General features: G+C 39.3%; 1 protein-coding gene across 5 annotated transcripts in view; it reads left to right on the top strand.

Annotated features, from left to right (window-relative positions):
- Snx24 (sorting nexin 24) overlaps window positions 1–17,885 on the top strand; it is a 155,693-nt gene that overhangs the window by 68,774 nt on the left and 69,034 nt on the right. For all 5 annotated transcript variants that reach the window (XR_007109191.1, XM_047556715.1, XM_047556717.1 and 2 more), the window contains one exon: window positions 7,562–7,645. Coding sequence is in view for 4 of the 5 variants with exons in the window: in XM_047556715.1 (XP_047412671.1) it covers window positions 7,562–7,645 (84 nt within the window). In the remaining variant the exon portion in view is untranslated. The remainder of the gene's footprint in view (window positions 1–7,561; window positions 7,646–17,885) is intronic.

The raw sequence follows: 17,885 nt of genomic DNA, 5'->3' as shown, positions 1-17,885 counted from the left end.
TTTCCACCTGTATATTGGCAATGCTTGTTTGGTTATTCTTATAATTTTTTTAAAGTGTATAGGTGTGGCTATTCTTGGCTTATTTTTCCCTAGGAATTTGGTAAATGCTTTTGATCTTTGAGTTTCTTTTGTCTTTGAGCATTACTTTTCCTCGAATATTTTTGCTCTTTAATCAGGGAGTCTTCTAATTTTAGATTGAATATTCATTCTTTCTTCCATCTTAATCTCCCTGATCAGCATTTTTGCTTCCATAAGTTTTCTTTGAAAAGAAGAATAATATTAACACACACGCACAGCTATCCACCTACCCATGCACACATACACATTCAGTCATATCTGCTACCCAGATACTCTATTGTGGCAGTTATTTAAAGAACATTTTTTAGCAGTGTTTTTTTTTAGCAAATACGTCTTTTTCTTAAAAACATTTGAAATTTCTGAAATTGAGATATTTTTTAAATTTTGAGGAAAAAAAATAAAAGTAAGTGCTTCTGCTCCAACCAAAATAGGGTAATTAAGTTAGTAATGTCTCTCACTTTTTCCATGTGGCACCTTAGAATAGAGGAAATATGATTTAAGGCCCAGTATGGGAACAAACCAAATTTTATACTAGTTTTTTAAACTGTAGAATTACCTAATAATTTGAATAATGATTCTTTAAAATTAGAGGGTTTCTTGTCTTCATAAAGCTGTGTGTATTATGAACTAATACCTTGTTGAAAACCTGACTTACAACAGGCACACAATAAATGATTCCTTTAAAGATTTAACTTCATGGGAAAGTAACCTTCTTTATTGCTTATTCTATTGAAGAAGGAGATCTGTTGACTCCGGGCCTGTAGTTAATGTTTGGCACATCTTGTTCTGGTTGAACAAGTATCAAATAAACACACGTGTGCAAGTGCATGTGTGTGTGTCCATGTGCATGTATATAAACACCAGTGTACAAGAAAAGCCACGTCCTAAGCAGATAGTTGTCCTTCATGTCTATCTCAGATTATATGCCGACTTAGACTACTTGGAACACTGAACTTAAAGTTGTATTTGTATATAGAATCATGACCTGTGCTTGAATTATTTATTAGATGCTTCTAAGCTGTTATAGGGAAAACTTCATTTTGTTTTACTTTGATTGGAAGTAATTTTGTAAGGTGTAAGCTTCTGGAAGAGAGAGACATTTAAAGTAGAGTGTGGATTAAGTACTTCTTTCACTTAAGTTTATTTCTTAGATATATTCCCAAAACTTTGGATATAAACCCATACTTTGACATATTTTATTGCTGCTTCTAGTGTAAGTTCAGAGATATTATCACAAAGGAAAAAAATAGCTCTGATACATACTAAAAGCCACACTTCAGAATCTTCCCTTTAAAGTAATGGCAGTTGCTTTTCTTTTTTTAATTTTAATTCTGTTGACACTGGCAAACATTTAGTCAAATGAAGAAAATAATTCATGTTTCTAAGTGGAGCCTTAACACATTTATTTAATTGCATGGAATTTCCTTGGCTTTGTTCAGAGGGATTTCTGGAAACCTCCGAGGGAAAGATGTTCCCAGGAGTGGAGAGCTAAATAGGTGGGTTGGGCCCCATGCCACCTTATGTGAAATGGTTTGAATGATACCTTGTGCTATAGACTTTGTTGAAATATGCTGAACTGCTCTCATTTTACTCATCAGATTGGGCAAAGTGACTTGTGGTCAGTGTTGGTCAGGATGGGCCAGACAGTCCATATCCTTTTGTTATCATTTGGTGACATTTGAGGAAGGAAATCATATAAAATGTTTTATAATTTATCCTGTGCATTTTGTATGTGTATACATGCATGCACAGAGATAAGGATGTTCTCTCTGTGTCTCTCATGTAACAGACGACTACAAATAATTTAATGTTCACCTCGAAATCCTAATTAACCAGAGCTTCAACATGTCGGTTTAGGACCAGACTTCCTCAACAGGACTCCCATAGCACAAGAAATAAAAGCAAGAATTAATAACTGGGATAGATTCAAACTAAAAGCTTTCTCTCAGCAAAGGAAACTATCAGCAATGCAAAGAAAGAGCCTACAGAGTGGGAGAAAATCTTTGCCAATCATACTTCAGATAGAGCGCTAATCTCCAGAATCTATAAAGAACTCAAAAAACTCTACACCAAGAATGTAAATAATCCAATCGACAAATGGGCTAAGGAAATGAATAGACACTTCACAGAAGAAGATATACAAGCAATCAACAAACATGGAAAAATGTTCAACATCTCTAGTAATAAGAGAAATGCAAATCAAAACCACCCTAAGATTCCATCTCACCCCAATTAGAATGGCAATTATCAAGAATACAACCAACAACAGGTGTTGGCGAGGATGTGGGGAGAAAGGTACACTCTTACATTGCTGGTGGGGCTGCAAATTAGTGCAGCCACTCTGGAAAGCAGTGTGGAGATTCCTTAGAAAACTTGGAATGGAAACACCATTTGACCCAGCTATCCCACTCCTTGGCCTATACCCAAAGGACTTAAAATCAGCATATTACAGAGATACAGCCACATCAATGTTCATAGCTGCTCAGTTCACAATAGCCAGATTGTGGAACCAACCTAGATGTCCTTCAATTGATGAATGGATAAAGAAAATGTGGTATATATATACAATGGAATATTACTCAGCCATAAAGAACGATAAAATTATGGCATTTGCAGGCAAATGGATGAAACTGGAGAATATCATGCTAAGTGAGATAAGCCAATCTCAAAAAACCAAAGGAAGAATGATATCGCTAATAAGTGGATGATGACACATAATGGGGGGTGGGAAGGGTTAGTGTTGGGGTTGGAGTTGGGTTTAGGGAGGGGGGCAGGAATGGAGGAAGGAAGGACTGTATAGATGGAGGGGAAGGGTGGGAGGGGAGGGGGGGAAGGGAAAAAATGGCAGAATGAATCAAACAACATTACCCTATGTAGATTTATGATTACACAAATGGTATGCCTTTACGCCATGTACAGACAGAGAAACAACATGTATCCCATTTGTTTACAATTTTATAATAAAAAAAAATAAAATAAAATAAAAGATGTGATAATGGAAAAAAAAAAAAGAAATCCTAATTAAATACATTATGATACAATGATATCATACATAGGAATATTATACATAATTATATATAGGAGTATTACGTAGCCATTAAAAATGAGGTATGTGAAAATATAACAATAAATAAGGGTGTCCAAATGAAAAAGTAAAGTGGTTTAATTCTATAGTATGTCTCTAGGTACGTAAGAAAAAAACCTTCTACATACATGTGTGCATGTGGAGCTTACACATGTATGGATAATTTTTGAAAGGATATTTAAGAAGCCTCTTGAGTTGGCAAGGACTTGGGGACAAGTCCCTTATCTGACTGTCTTACACATTTTAGTTTATATCCTTTAGTACTTTTTGATTTTTTTCCATGAGTGCGTACTATTTTTGTAGTAAAACCACATATGCTAAGATTTGGAATTACAGTGAGAGGAGATTGAGGGGATGAGGTGGCACAGACCTTGCCAGGAGGAGCTAACATGAAGAAGTACCTCTGCTCTACAGAGTGGTGTGCTTTTTATATTTATCAGTGTCCTGGTTTGAAATGTCCTCTTACCCTTCTCAGGGGACTGAGAGGAGCACAAGCTAAAAGCAGCTGGGAGTAAAGAACTTACCCCAGCCTCCTACTTTCCCCAAGGGTTCTATGTGCCTGCAAAGTCCCCTCAAAAACCAGAAGCTTGAGAGGAGCTTGGAAAGAAGATACTGTCTTCACTTCTGAAATGCTCTAGACTTGCCCTACTCCCAGGTGCTTGCTTTTCTCAGGCGAGGACAATAAGTAGGAGTCTGTGTCAAGAGTCAGTGTTGTGCATTGGTTAAGACATTCAACCAAATTGTGGGCTTCAAAATGTAGCTCTACCATGGTCATTTGCTTATTCTCTCCATTTCTTTATTGTTTCCTTGCCTGCAAGGTGGGGAAAATAGTGCCTATTTTATAAAGTTGTTGTGAGAATTAAATGAATTATTATGAAGAGTTTAGTAACTGGAATAGGACCTGCATATAGTAAGTTCTATAAAAATGCTTTTTGAAAATATAATTTGACCACCCATGTTGTTTGTCTTTAACAATAGAATGGATTTTCCTGCAAAAAAAAAAAATTTAAATATATATATGCACATTGAATCTTGGTTATTTATAGTAATCTTGGAGAAAATTGCTATCAGACTTATCTTTTTTCTTTCTATATAGTGCTTCCTTTTTTTCTGTCTGCGTTTCAGATTTTCTCTTTACTCCTGGTTTTAAACAATTTGATTATGAAATACCTTAGGTTTTTTTTCATGTTTTTCTGCACATTGATCTCAATCTTGGATCTGTAAATCTATAGTTTCCATCAAATTGGGGAAAATTTTGGCTGTGATTTCTTCAAACATATTTGTCTTCTACTCTAATCTTCACCACCCCTGCCTCCCGATCTCTCTTTTCCTTTAGGGATTCCATTTCCACATGTTTTGCTGTTTAAAGTTATCTCATAGTTCACTTAGACTGTTTCTTTATCTACTTTTTAGAGCTTTTCCTCTTCTCTTTCATTTTGGAGAGTTGCTATTGCCAGGTCTTCATCACTAGTCTTCACATTCTAATCTGCTGTGAATTCATCCAATATGTTTTCATCACCAATGCTGGTGACTTCATCAGCTGGTCCCAGACCTGTTGTTTGGGTCATTTTTTTTTTTTTTTAATTTCCTTTTACATCTCCACTGAACATAGTCAGCATTTCTTCTGGACTTTTGTACAAAAGGTATTCCCAGATAACAATGATTGATGTTAGTGACACTGTCTACTAATTTTATCAAGTGTCATTTCTGAATCCAGTTTCAATTGATTGGGTTTTGTTCTTATTACCAGTTGTATTTTCCCGCCTCCTTTTGATCAGGAGGATGCCTGATTTTGTGAATTTTTTTTCTGATTGGGTGCTGGGTATTATTACATTCCTGAAAACGTTAACTCTGGTGTACCCCATTTCCTGGCGTTTCTCTCGGGGTTCTGTCAGTGTGCCTTCCCTGACCCGCTACCTGAGCTGCACTTGTCGAGCTGTCTTAGGCCGCTGTGCTGCAATTCAGCCCCTCGTTGTGCCTGGAGGTTGCGATACTTGTCCGCCTGTGTCTCAACCTCCCTCCCCGCACATGACGGGAGCTCGGTGAGCGCTTCGCTCTTGTCTTTTGTTCACTGCTGCATCCCAGAGCCTAGAACCACCCTTCAGGCACCTTTCCGGCCCTCAGGGAGTACCTGTTGAATAAACAAATGAATACCAGAGCCGGTGCTGGGTGCCATCCAACACCATCCTGTGATGCCACTGCCTTCCAAGGTGGTCCCACTAGAAGTCTGTCAGGAGGCTTTTCTATGAAGCAGGGAGAACAGATGTCCAACAGTCCGAACACCTAAAACGAGAGGTCTGGTACCCATATTCCGGAAAATGGGGTTTATAAAAGCGATTCCACTTGTTGCTTCTCTTGGCCATGGAAATCCTAGTTAACTGACTTCTCTTTTAAGATGTTTTCCCAGAATTTAGAAGAATAAAGTCTTAACAATATTGGTATACTGCTTTTTTCCCCCCAATGGCAGCTTAATAAAGCATTGAAGTTTATCGTGTACTTTCCTTCATGCCTGTGTGCATCCTCCACCCCTCTGCCTCCACGGCGAACTTGGTGCTGGTGGAAAGGAAGTGTGGAGCTTGGTAATGGAACCCTCTGGCCCGGAGGAGGCGTGGCCTTCCCTGGGGCAGCTGGTTGCAGTGTGTCTTGTCCTTGACCTTCAAGAAGGGCACTTGGAGGGCTTACCCAGTATGTTGAGCCTGACTGAGTCTTCAACCTTCTCCCTGCTGTATGGATTCTGTGGCAAATGTGCCAATTAAAGCACAGGCTCTTGTGATGAAGCCTCAAGTAACGAGACCCAGAACATATCTTCATTTACTTCGTACAGCAGATGGAAACTACTTTCATTGCTACCACATTGTCCTGATTTAAATCAGGGACCTGACACTGAAAAGGGGACTCTGCAGCCGATTAACCCAAACCCTGAGTTAAAACTGCTGCTCTTGTTTGTGTTTCTCGGGGTGTTTTCCTGATTCTATTTCTGGCAGAGTCTTTGAAGAAGACTAGTTTTCTTTTGTGAATTAGTAAATGGAATTTTTTTTTCTAAAAAATGATGGATGTATATCTAAGAGTTTGAAGCATATGCATATGCTTTTAGGAGAAAACATTTTCATTAATTCACCAAAGAGAAGTATTTATTTAGGGAGATTTCTTGAAAAAACAAAATGTTAAGGTAAAATATTCTTTAAATTGGTAAAAAATTCCCGTGTATTTAAAAACAGGTTATGTAAATCAAATGGGGCGACAGAATATTTTACTTCTGATTCAAAGAAGCACAAAAATGCTTCATGTTTCATGATATAATTTCTGACTTTTCAAAAAAATAGTCATATTTACATATAAGGCAGAAATATAGAACCATAGGGATCTATTTTCAGAATGAAAGCATGTGATGTTTTATCTTACATGTTAAATTTGAATCGTTCTTATTTTTAGGCTTAAAATAAGTATGCTTTTAATACTTAGTGCCATGTGATTTTAACTACAGCTTATTTTTCTTTCCAAAAGGCAGTTAAAACAGGAAATGAGCCTTACCAAGTACTTGAACAATATTCTTTCATCTTAGTGTTTACAAACTCTCACTTAGGAAAACAAGGGTCATATGCAAACTCTTGGAATAACAGCACCTGCTCTTGAGTTCCTGCCAAGCATCCCTCCCCACTCAACCTGAACATTGTATTTTCATGAGCATTTCACAATATTTCTCATCCCTGTTCCCAGTCTTGACCCACTGACCCAAGAATCAAGAAAATGTCATGTTAGTGCCTACTAATTAGTGCACCCAGAGAGCCTTTTCATCTGGCCTTTCAACCTTCTGGAGGAGGGAGCACAAGCTGTCACTTGCATCATGCAGGGAAAATGAGCCTTTACTACATTTTCCCTGTTTTGCAAACAGCCGAATAAGCCCAGCTGAGCTAGAGATGAATATGCAGGTTAGGAAGAAATTAACCTAAAATGCACTACTGTTTGCATGACTGTTTTAGAGATGACACAGTACTGCTTCATTGAAATACCCATAATGGCCTGCCACAAGCCTGAGTTTTTTCCCCAACTATTGCTGTTGCCTCACACTTTCATTTCAGTATTATCATAATCATTTGGTGAAATTATTTTCAGGTAAAAATAAAAGAGTTAAAAAATAGAGTAGCATTTCAATGCATTGAAGTTTCCCTTGTTTTCAGACACGTTTTTGGAGAATGCTGTAGTTTGTTAGTGAGCATATTTGGTTTGAGTGCTCATTAATCAGTGCTGTTGGGCCAGGGTCTCCTGAGCCTTCTGGGTTTGGGGGGAATCAGCTACTGTAATTAAAGGGATGAAATATATCATGGTCACAAACTTACCACATCAGACAATTGAGAGTTTTATACTAGTAGAATTAATCTCTTTAATTTTTTTCCTTAGGTGTTTAAGATAGAAGTGCTAATGAATGGAAGAAAACATTTTGTTGAAAAAAGGTACAGCGAATTTCATGCTTTGCACAAAAAGGTAACCTTTGGTTTTTATTCTTTGACTCCTTTTCTGTACATGGCCGATTTATAATGTTAAGTTAGCTCCTTTCTGTGGTTCTAGGAGCATTACTATTTTTTGTGTGTGCATGGTTTCTATTATCATGACGTAAATTTTATTTTAAAATGAATGGATTATTCAGTCTCTTAAAGGTGTGCTTCCTGAATTGGTGGGTTTTCTGTTAAGATCACTTGCATATACAAATCTAGGGCTGCAAGCCATCTGCAGTATATTGCATTGATGTTATAGATTCATAAAGAATAAGACCCAGACCCTGTTTTACCCTTGAAATATATCTAATGTTCTGTGCAAAAGGGAAAAACAAAGTAAGTTATCATTTTATTGGAAAAGTTTATTAAACTCAACTTACATGTACCTGGATAAGATAATATACATGCACATATGTTTTCAAGACTGGGGAGCACATGCAAAAGAGGCTCATAGATCCTCACCTTCTTTCAAATGGTAAGTAACCACTTTAAAAGACTGATGTTTCAGTTCTAGAATCTATTTCTCTAAAAGACTTAGATAAAAGAAACAAAATGTAAAAGTAATAACTGAGTTGTAAGGAGAAATGATTGGTAATGAGTAGAAAAGTGAATACTTTTTATCTTTTAACCAAATGTAATTTTTTGCATTATTATTATTATTGGGGTGCTGAAATTGTCTTAATAACTAGAAATACCTTGTGAAATTGCCCAGAAAAATAACCATGTATGAGTCAGTGCAAGTTTATTATTTTTTACATATGTATAAAATATATGTATGTACATTTGAGTGTGTATATATATATATTTACCCACCCAGATGGAATGTATATATGAAATATATACATACACATACAATGTATGACATAATTCAGTCTCATTTATTAGGTAAGAAGTTAAATGATTAGATACTGAGTATGTTATGTGAAATAGAGTCATTTTTTAAATATTTCATTAATGGCCTCTTTAATTTGGGGGAAAATATCATTGCATAAATAATGTGATAGTGTACTAACTCTGTATTTAAAGTTTCTGAACATTTTTTCAAATTAAGTTTTCCCAAATTAAGCTTTGTTTAATCAGGATAATAGAGAATTGAGTATAAACTTTAACAGGATATTATTGAGAGCTCAGTGAGCCTGTTGCTCTCACTTTTCTTTTAAGGGGAGCTCCAGGTTGTCTGTGTGCTGCTCTGTTAGGACAGACTGATAATTCGCAATGAACTCTTCAGTTCAAATTTTGTTAAGCTCAGGTTCACTTCCAAAAGAAACATTACAGGTGAATACCTATTTAGGCCAGGTGTTGCCAGCAAATTTTCAAAAGCACCAACCCCAGAGGCTTCAAAGAGAAACAAACCTGAAAGCTAGGTCTTGCTTCCTTCTCATGGAATTCTGTTTTGATTCATTTTTGGAGGAAACAGGAAGAGGTTCTGTTGGGTACCTAATGAACTTAGTCTCTCCAGGGAGAGTAAGACCAGATCTCCCCCACACCCCACTCAGCTTCTGCCAACCAGTCTGGACTGGGCAACCTGTCATATGTTGGTTCCTTCCTAACTGCCTGGGTCAGCACCCAGCACTGCATGACCCGAAAAAGCCCAGCTGTCCTCCCCAGATTCTGGGGGAGTGGCTCACAGGAAGCACAGCTGGGTGATTGCCAATTAGGCCAGCTCTGAGCACAAGGCTGCCCAGGCTGCTGGAGTGGAGGCTCACTAACGCTCTTCTTTTCTCTAATTCAATTTGTTTCCTTCCGCAGCAGAGGACCTTCTCCCCAGTGATCTAGGCAATTCTTAGGTATTCGAAGTCAGAAAAAAAAATTGCTAGATTTACTAGGACTTGCTCGTCTCTCAATTTCTACAGTGCTAGAAATAATTTTAGCCAGTCTTATAATTCTATAATGGAGCCTACAAGAGTTAATAGAGTAGAAATTCTCAAATCCCTCAATTTTGCATATTTTCAGCAGCCTTGTTAAAATATTTGAGACACCATTACAGAGACATAGAGATAAAAATAGCTTTGTAGGGCAGAGTTTTAGTTGGGATGCACTATCTAATCTTATGCATTATAGAGGTGATAGGCACTGCTAGGATTCTCCTTAACTTATATTAAAAGGGTAAAGTCTTCTTTACTTACCCCATTTGACTGTATTAGATTTCACAAAATGCTAACTATAAAGGCAATTAAATAAAAGTGATAGTAAGATGTAAAAGAATTGGTCTGTAATTTTGATTGTAAAAGTGTGTGCGAAGAAGGATTTAACGGGTTTAAAAAAATTAATCTGAATACTCTACCCAGCTTTGTTGATTCTGTTGCCCATGTGCGGCCTCATCTTCTTATTATAATTTTCCATATTTGAATCTTGTGACAGGCTCTGACTGTTATATGTTCACCAAAAAATGTGTTCCCTTAAATTATTTGAATCTATTGTCATTTACTTTTTTTGAAATATTCAACTATTTCTTCAGTATATGTAATTTATTATTACCTGTCCTGATTTTTCTTACCTTTTACATTATACTTCACTTTTGCTAATTGACTCTAAAATAACATCTGAGCTATTTGCAAGTGCTTCGCACCTTTAGGATAATGGATAAGTAGCTTCTATCCATGCACCACAGCCACACACACAAAAAAATGCCTCCTGATTGTCATTGCTGATTAAAAGGTGGAAACTAAAACCATTACCTGTTTGACAGTTTGGATAGTGTTAAAGAAAGTCCTTAATGATTACTACTTCTTCTGAACTTTTGTAATTGAAATTATTAAAGTACTGTTTACAGTTTTCCTAGAATTTTTTTCCCGACTTTTGGAAAAATATAAGAACTTCTTTCTATGTATGCATTGTTTTCTCCCTTTTAGATTATAAAGCTAAATCTTAAAAAAATATTTTTGTAGGTGTAGATGGACCCAATACCTTTATTTTATTTATTTAGTTTTATGTGGTACTGAGAGGATCAAACCCAGTGCCTCACAGGGGCTAGGCAAGTGCTCTACCACTGTGCTACAAGCCCAGCCCCTAATGCAAAACCTTATAGGATGTTTGAAGGCAAGGGAAATAACCCACTCTTCCTTCCACATCTTAATACAAGTTATAGTATTCCAATACAGTTCTTATTTTTCTATCATTTATTTTCTTGGATTTTAAAAAATAAATCCTGCTGTGCTAACCATGTTTCCACACTGTGTTGTGTTATAGACATTTAAGTATAAAGGCTCTTGGAAGCAGAATATTCCTAAGCCTGCTTCTCCTCTTCCCAGCTCTGAGTTCTTGGAGTAAGCTATAGGATCTTTCTAGGACTCGGTCTTCTCTCAGTTTCTCAATTTCAGGTTCCTCATTTGCATGTGAAAATATATTAGTAACTTCATAGGATTGTTTTATGGGTTAAATGAGATCACATACATCATGTGGTAAACTTTTAATAGTAAATATCTTACATTACATATATATGTGTGTGTGTGTGTGTGTGTGTTCCATACTCAAGACTGTTTCCTTTTTTTTTTTTTTCCCCCTCTGAGGTGTGGGGGATTTGAACTGGGGCCCTTGAGGATGCGAGGCGAGCACTCTCCAAAACAAGCTATTTCTTCAGCCCCAACTCTTTCCTTAAATTAGATTATAAAAAAAGTTTTCTCTGTCAATGGATATGATGTTTTTATATCTTCTAATATATATTAACAAATTATTCTTCAAAATGGTTATAGCAGATTTTTCACGCAATTAACAAGCATGAGAGTGTAAAGCGCACAGCATTCCATCAACTTGAATGTTATCCCCCCCAAAATTGTGTTTATTTGGTTAGCATATATGCCTTATTGTTTAATTAATATTTCTTAAATTTACTGAATAGTTGTAGTCCTTCTTTTTTGAATTGTCTATTTATGTGCTTTCTCGTTTATCTACTAGATTTCATTGTTTTTGCTTATTAGTTTGTGTGGCCTAGTAATAAAATATCAGCCATTTACTGAAAGTATTTTTTATCTAGTGTCTTTTTAAATTTTGGTTTTGAAGTTATTTTAATCTATAAATGTTTTATATTTTTATGTTTTCTAATATGTCCATGTTTACTCTTTCAGCTTTTTCATTTCTTCTAGAACTATGATGAGTTTTTTATTCCATTTTTTTTTAAAGTTTTTATAGATTGATATTTTTCCAAGTGTGCACTCTGGGTCTCCTAAGTGCAGATTTCAGGATGCCGATCAGACTCTCTGATGGAGTTCAGAATCTGCATGTTAAACCAACCCCCCAAAGACTGGTTCACATTGGAGAATTTCTATTGTGGGTTATATTTTTAAAGGAATTACTTAGACACAGCCCCTCTCATCCTACTCCTATCACACACACACACACACACACTCTCACAGGGAGAGCCATATCGCTCAACATGTTAAGCCTTGAAGTGCTTTCCTATGTTCTCTTGCCTGCATTATCCAGAAAGTCACTAAGTCCTGTTGATTCATTCTTCCATATTTCTATAACACGCACCATTTGATTTTTCTTTTTATACTCCTGCCGTCCCAGTCCAGAGCTACTGTGTATCAGCGTTGCTTTACCCATTTCTGATTCCTGTGTTCTTTTCCATTCTTTGCTGCATGCCAGTTTTCCTAAAGCAGCTTTTTCATCCCCATTCTCCCACTCACTCTGAAATGGGCCTGCATTGTCTACCATACCATAGACATTGACTCTCAAGGCCCATATTCTTAAACCTCATGTTATGTCCAGTGTCACTACAACCACTCACCGAGCACTTAGTGACTGAAAACAACATGCCTTTATTATTTTACTCCAGATGGGTTGGCAGGACTACAGTCCTGCTGGGGGCTTTAGGAGAAAATCAGTTTCCTTGCCTTTTCCATCTTTGAGAAGCCGCCCACCCTCCTGGGTTTGTGGTCATCCTTCGTCTTCAAAGCCAGCAATCATATTCCTCAAACTTCTGCTTCCACCTAACATCTGCCATCATATCCCCTCTCTCTGACTTTGATATACCTGCCTCCCCTGTGCTAACCCTGAGCCAAATAATCCAGGAAAGGATGTCTACTTCAGGATCTTTAATTTAAATCTCATTTGTAAAGCCCACTTTTCCACATAAGGGAATATATTTTTAGATCCTGAGTTTTAGGAATTCTTGGGCATCACTGAGGAAACCATTATTCTGTCTACCTTAAACCTGTGCTGGGCTGGTCTTATTTCTCACTGCTCCTGCCCAGCCAGTCCCGTCTGTCCCTGCACTCAGGCATCTGCTGTGCAAACCACCACCTCTCTGTCTTGTCAGGCTGAACATCCTTCCTTCTGCCTCCTGACCATTTAAACCAATCCAAGATGTGTCAGTTTTTCCTTCTTCCATGCCAGTTTTCTTTGTTCCCTGATCTCTTTGTTCTTGGATTTCCTGTTCCATTTAAAATAGGAATTTCTACTTAAACACTCCAAACATCTAAGATAATTAAAACTTAGTCATCCCTAAGTCATCCCTAATTAGAAGATACTTTTTGTTTTAAAGGAGGGACCAAGTCTTATCTTTTGTATCTTCCCTGCTGTTAGAACGTTGGTCACATATTGGGCATCGAATGAGTATTTGGCAAATGGGATATTTGGAGAACACCATGCATGTTCTCATGTGGGAGTTTATTCCACTTAAGTGTGATCAGTCCCAGTAGACCTGGTTTCTTCCTAGCTCCTACTCTGCTAGCACAGGGTGGGGAAAAACCCTGCAACAAAGCAAGGTCCCCCTCATTCTACAGCTCAGGCACAGTCTTCTCGAGCCCTCAAGCTCAAGTGCCTCCCCCTGTACCCAAGCTGCCCCTGTCCATAACCTCCTATAGCTGATTAATTGACCATTTTCACTGTTGTTGCTTGAGAAGAGTTTTACCTCTGTAGACCCCAGATCTCCTGCATGGGCAGGAAAACCTTCCCTGCATCGCAAACTGTTATGCATATTTTATTTTTCCTGCCTTCCCAGCTGTTTTCTGTCAGTTCCAGCCCACCCTTTTATTCACAAAAGTTTTCAGTGAAACATGGTGCTGGTTCATTTTAACATTAACTGTCCTCATTTTTGTTATTGCCTGCATTGGGCTGGAGTCAAATAGTGCATTCTCTTCTCTTTAATTTAATGAAGTGCACATTTCAGAAGAACCAGAAAACTGCTGCGTGGGATCAGACCAAGAGTACCACGTCATGCACTGTCTCTAGAGGGAACCCTGAGAGAATGGGGGTGACGGTATGGGGGGAAGATCACCTTTACCCCCAGTGCTCCTGCTGCTTTAAATTCTTTTCTTTTCCATTGTTTTTGTTCGTGTGCTTTGGTAAAAGTATTTCCCATCCTTTCTGTGGAAAATGGTTGATTTTCCTAACCAATGCATATGCCAACAAATCGATATGGAGTAAGTTCCATGCAGATTCTAGCAGGATAGAAAGGCAAAGGAAGTGATGACACCAGGAAAAGCGGATTGTGTTTGTGGTATCGTGGAATCTGGTACTTATCTGCGTGGATCAGAAAGGCCGCTTGCCTGGACGCGGCAGCGCCCGGACAGTTAATCATCGGAGGAAGTGGCAGAGGAGTATTTATCTTGTAAGCAGCTGAGCCCTACTGGAAACGCATTGTCTCGGCTTTGTCTCTCATCTAAAGCAATTCATTACTCACCCACCAGGTCACAGGTCCAGCAGCCGCGATGATCGGCTTCCTCAGCACTGCTCACATAAATAAAAAGGAAAAATGTTTTCAGTGCTGTATCTTCAGGATTCAAAGGGGGGGGGGCAGGACTGATCATGGAGTTGATTTTCTGAAATATAAGACAAATTATAATTCAGTAATCTCAAAGGATATTTCTGTATGTGTAAATTGAAACTTAGTAAACTTATTACCACAGAAAAATTGAGCATTTTGACCTTGTTCTTGTTGGGAGATCCCTCACACAGTATTGAGATGAGGTAGACATCTGTTCCTTTGCAGGCAGCTATGAATTCCGCCCCCTCCTCCTCTCTGGCACTGCCCTTTTTACCCCAGCACTGGATCAGCCAGTAGGTGAACAGGTAATGGTGGTTCCCATTTTACAGAACAGCCCATCTTGGGCCATATGCCTCCTCCATACTCATCCAATGACACTCCTCCTCTCAGATCCCTTTAAGGGGAAGCCCGTGCTTCCCTTGGTATCCCTGTCTTGAGTACCTGTCATCATCATGTGACCTGCTCGTGCCCTCCCCGCCCCCCAAACACTTTTCTGGAGAATTTGCTTTTCACTCCTCCCCAACTCGCTGCCCTCCCCTCAAGTTGGGTCTCTAGCCTTGGCCCTCGTAGTATTTTTCCATTGCAGCATAATAAATTACCACAACCACAGACATATAAGCTTAAAATAACAGAAATTTATTATCTCCAAGTCTCTGTGGGCCCACGGGGCCGGGCACAGGTGCCCTGGGTTCTCTGCTGAGCATCCCACCTGACTGAAATCAAGGTGCGACCAAGGCAGTGGACTCTGAGGCTCGGGGTCTTCTTCTGAAGTCATCCAGGCAGACTTCCATGCCTTGTTGTTACAACACTGAGTCTCCTACCCCTTTCCTTTCTTTCTTTCTTTCTTTTTTGGTGGCTGTTGACCAGAGGTAGCTCTCGGCTCCCAGAGAACACCCTGGGGTCCTCGCCATGTGACGCTCTCACAGCACTGTGGCTTGCTTCTTCAGTGCCAGCAGTCTGCTCTGATGAGACTTTACACAAAACAAGGGCATCATGGAAGTGACTGCCCCTTGGTCTTCACAGGTCCTGCCCATAGCCAGGGACAGAGGACTGTGCAGGGCATCTGCACCGTGGGCCCTTTGCCTTCACCTGGACCTAACTCCCACTTGCATCTCCTGTGGTTCCATGGCTGTAAATACACTTATACATTCTGATTCTCAGGTTCACAGACTCTTCCACAATTGCTTACCCATCACCCCAACCTGGATGCCTGCTGGGCATCTGTGACTTGAAATCTCCAAAGAGAACAAAGCATATGTTAGAGTATCTTTGGTTACATGTGATAGAAACTTGACTAGGTTTCTTAAGCAAGTAAGAGTTTTATTATTCTTGCACTCACAAGAAAATTAAAAGTATGCAGTCCAAGGTGATGGGGCAATTCCACAACATCATGTTCTGGGCTCCTCCTGTAATCCTGCTTCATCAGCCTTACCTTCACATTCGATTCTCACCCTTCTGGATACAACACGGCTGCCATTCCTCTAGGTATTGCTTCCACATTCCTGGCAGAAAGAAATGCTGCTTCTTGCTGGGAAAACAGAAGCTCTCCCCAGTAGACTTGTGCTGCATTTCATTCACAACTCTGTCACAAGGCCATGGAAATTACAAGGGAACTTAGGACATTCAAGATTTTTAGCTCAGTGTTTTGGCACTCTGAATGACATTTTTTTTTTTTTTTTTTTTTAATTCTTGATGATGATGACGAGTTTTTGGTTTGGGGTTTACAAAGAGGGAATGAATATTGGGCAGGCAGCTTACAATGGCAGCCACATTCCCTATTCATGTGGTATCCGATTTGGCCAAAGTGACTCTAAAACCAAAATAATGGTGGTATTCACAGGTCCCACTGGCTCTTCTCTCACATGAACACCTGGGGTTGTTGAGGTGGTTCATGATCATCAGGGACCTGGGCTCTTGTTGCTGTCAATTCTCAACATGCAGCTTCTGCCTCATCATCAAAGGTTGCAGCTATTGTGTGGGTAGTTTAGGTAGCAGGAGGCAAGAAAGAAAAGAAGGCAGCGGCCCTGCCTTTGAGAACCCTTCCTGAAACTTGCACATGTATGCATGTTTACCTACCTGTGACCACATAGCTCGGTCAATAACTTGAGAGGAAGGAGGGTTTGGGAAATGTGTTCCTTATTCTGGAAGCCACATACTCACCAGAGGATCAGGAATTGTATTCTGTAGAACATAGGGACAGTGGATTTGGGGGGAAAACTAGTCTGTGAGCCACTTACCCGCAACCTAGCACTCTACTACTTTTCAGTAAGTGACAGCCAGCTCACTCATAGTATGACTGCCAGGGGATTTAAAAAACCTAAGAGGGAAGGTCTGTCTTAGAGCTATCCTAATTGCTTCTACACACACCCCATGGCCTTCCATGTACATCTCCATGGCCAACACGCAGTCGTAACCACCATCACCTCTTGCCTGGGTTTCTGTAGGATAGTTTGTGTTGCTCCGGGACCCCAGCATGCTTTCCTTAAAGTCAAAGTTATACCATTCCCTCACTGAAACCATTCAGTTTGCTTCCCATTTAAAATGATACCAGATCCCCCCCCTTGACCTATAAGGTCTTGCAGTATCTGCTGCCACCTCTCAACATCCAGTCTGTCTCCTACTTTCTGGCTCTGAACACCCCAAGCCGATCTCCGATAACATTCCTCCAGCTCCACACCTGGGTCCCTCACAAACATGATTCAAGTTGCTCCTAGATTTTCCCACCTCACACAGGCCTTCCCAGCTGTTACTCCCTTTTGGAGGCCCACTGTCTTCACCCTGTTTTATCAACTTGCTTACTGTTTATTGTTGTCACATTCATTGTTTGTTGTTATTGTGTATGTAAGCCACATGCAGCAGAAGTGTCCCCAGCACCCAGTAACATGAGGGGGCTCATAGTGTTGAATATTCCACGCCCACCTTCAGGGGCTCTGTTTCCTCTGGAACTTTTTTTTTTAACTGGTGAAAGAATAATAAGCTTTAAATGAATTCTGGAACTTATTCAATGTCTCTGAACTATTTACTTCATGTAACTGACCTCACTTTGGATCGGTACCCTCCTCAGATCCACTGATTTTCTGCTGCAACCCAGACTGATAAATAATTCTTTAGGCCTGTTGTGCCATCTTTGGATTTCCTACCCCCACAGGGGCAGAGCTAGGAGTTCTAATCCCACTTCTCCTTTAATCTCTCAGTTTTCTAGAATTAAATTAAATTCTCAACTCTGAAAGTAAAAGAAGGCACAGGAGATGAACATTCTGAGTCTCTGCATGTCTGAAAATGCCTTCATTCTCTCACACTTGATTGGTAGTGTGGTTGGTTGTGGAAGGACATTTTCAGGTGAGATCTTTGGGGCATTTTCCCATATCCATTGTTACTGATGAGAAGTCAATTGCCATCAGAGATGTGTTTCCTCTGTTTGCGACCTCATGTTTTCCCCTGTCTTCTCTCTGTCATTGATGTTCTAAAATCCCAACAGACATACAGGTTAAGTGTAGACCTGGTTTTAAAAAATATATTA

This window comes from Sciurus carolinensis, chromosome 6 (genome assembly GCF_902686445.1).
Source record: "Sciurus carolinensis chromosome 6, mSciCar1.2, whole genome shotgun sequence".
NCBI lineage: Eukaryota > Metazoa > Chordata > Mammalia > Rodentia > Sciuridae > Sciurus > Sciurus carolinensis.
The sequence above is the reverse complement of the archived record's forward strand: the minus strand, read 5'-3'. Positions and strand labels throughout refer to the sequence as shown.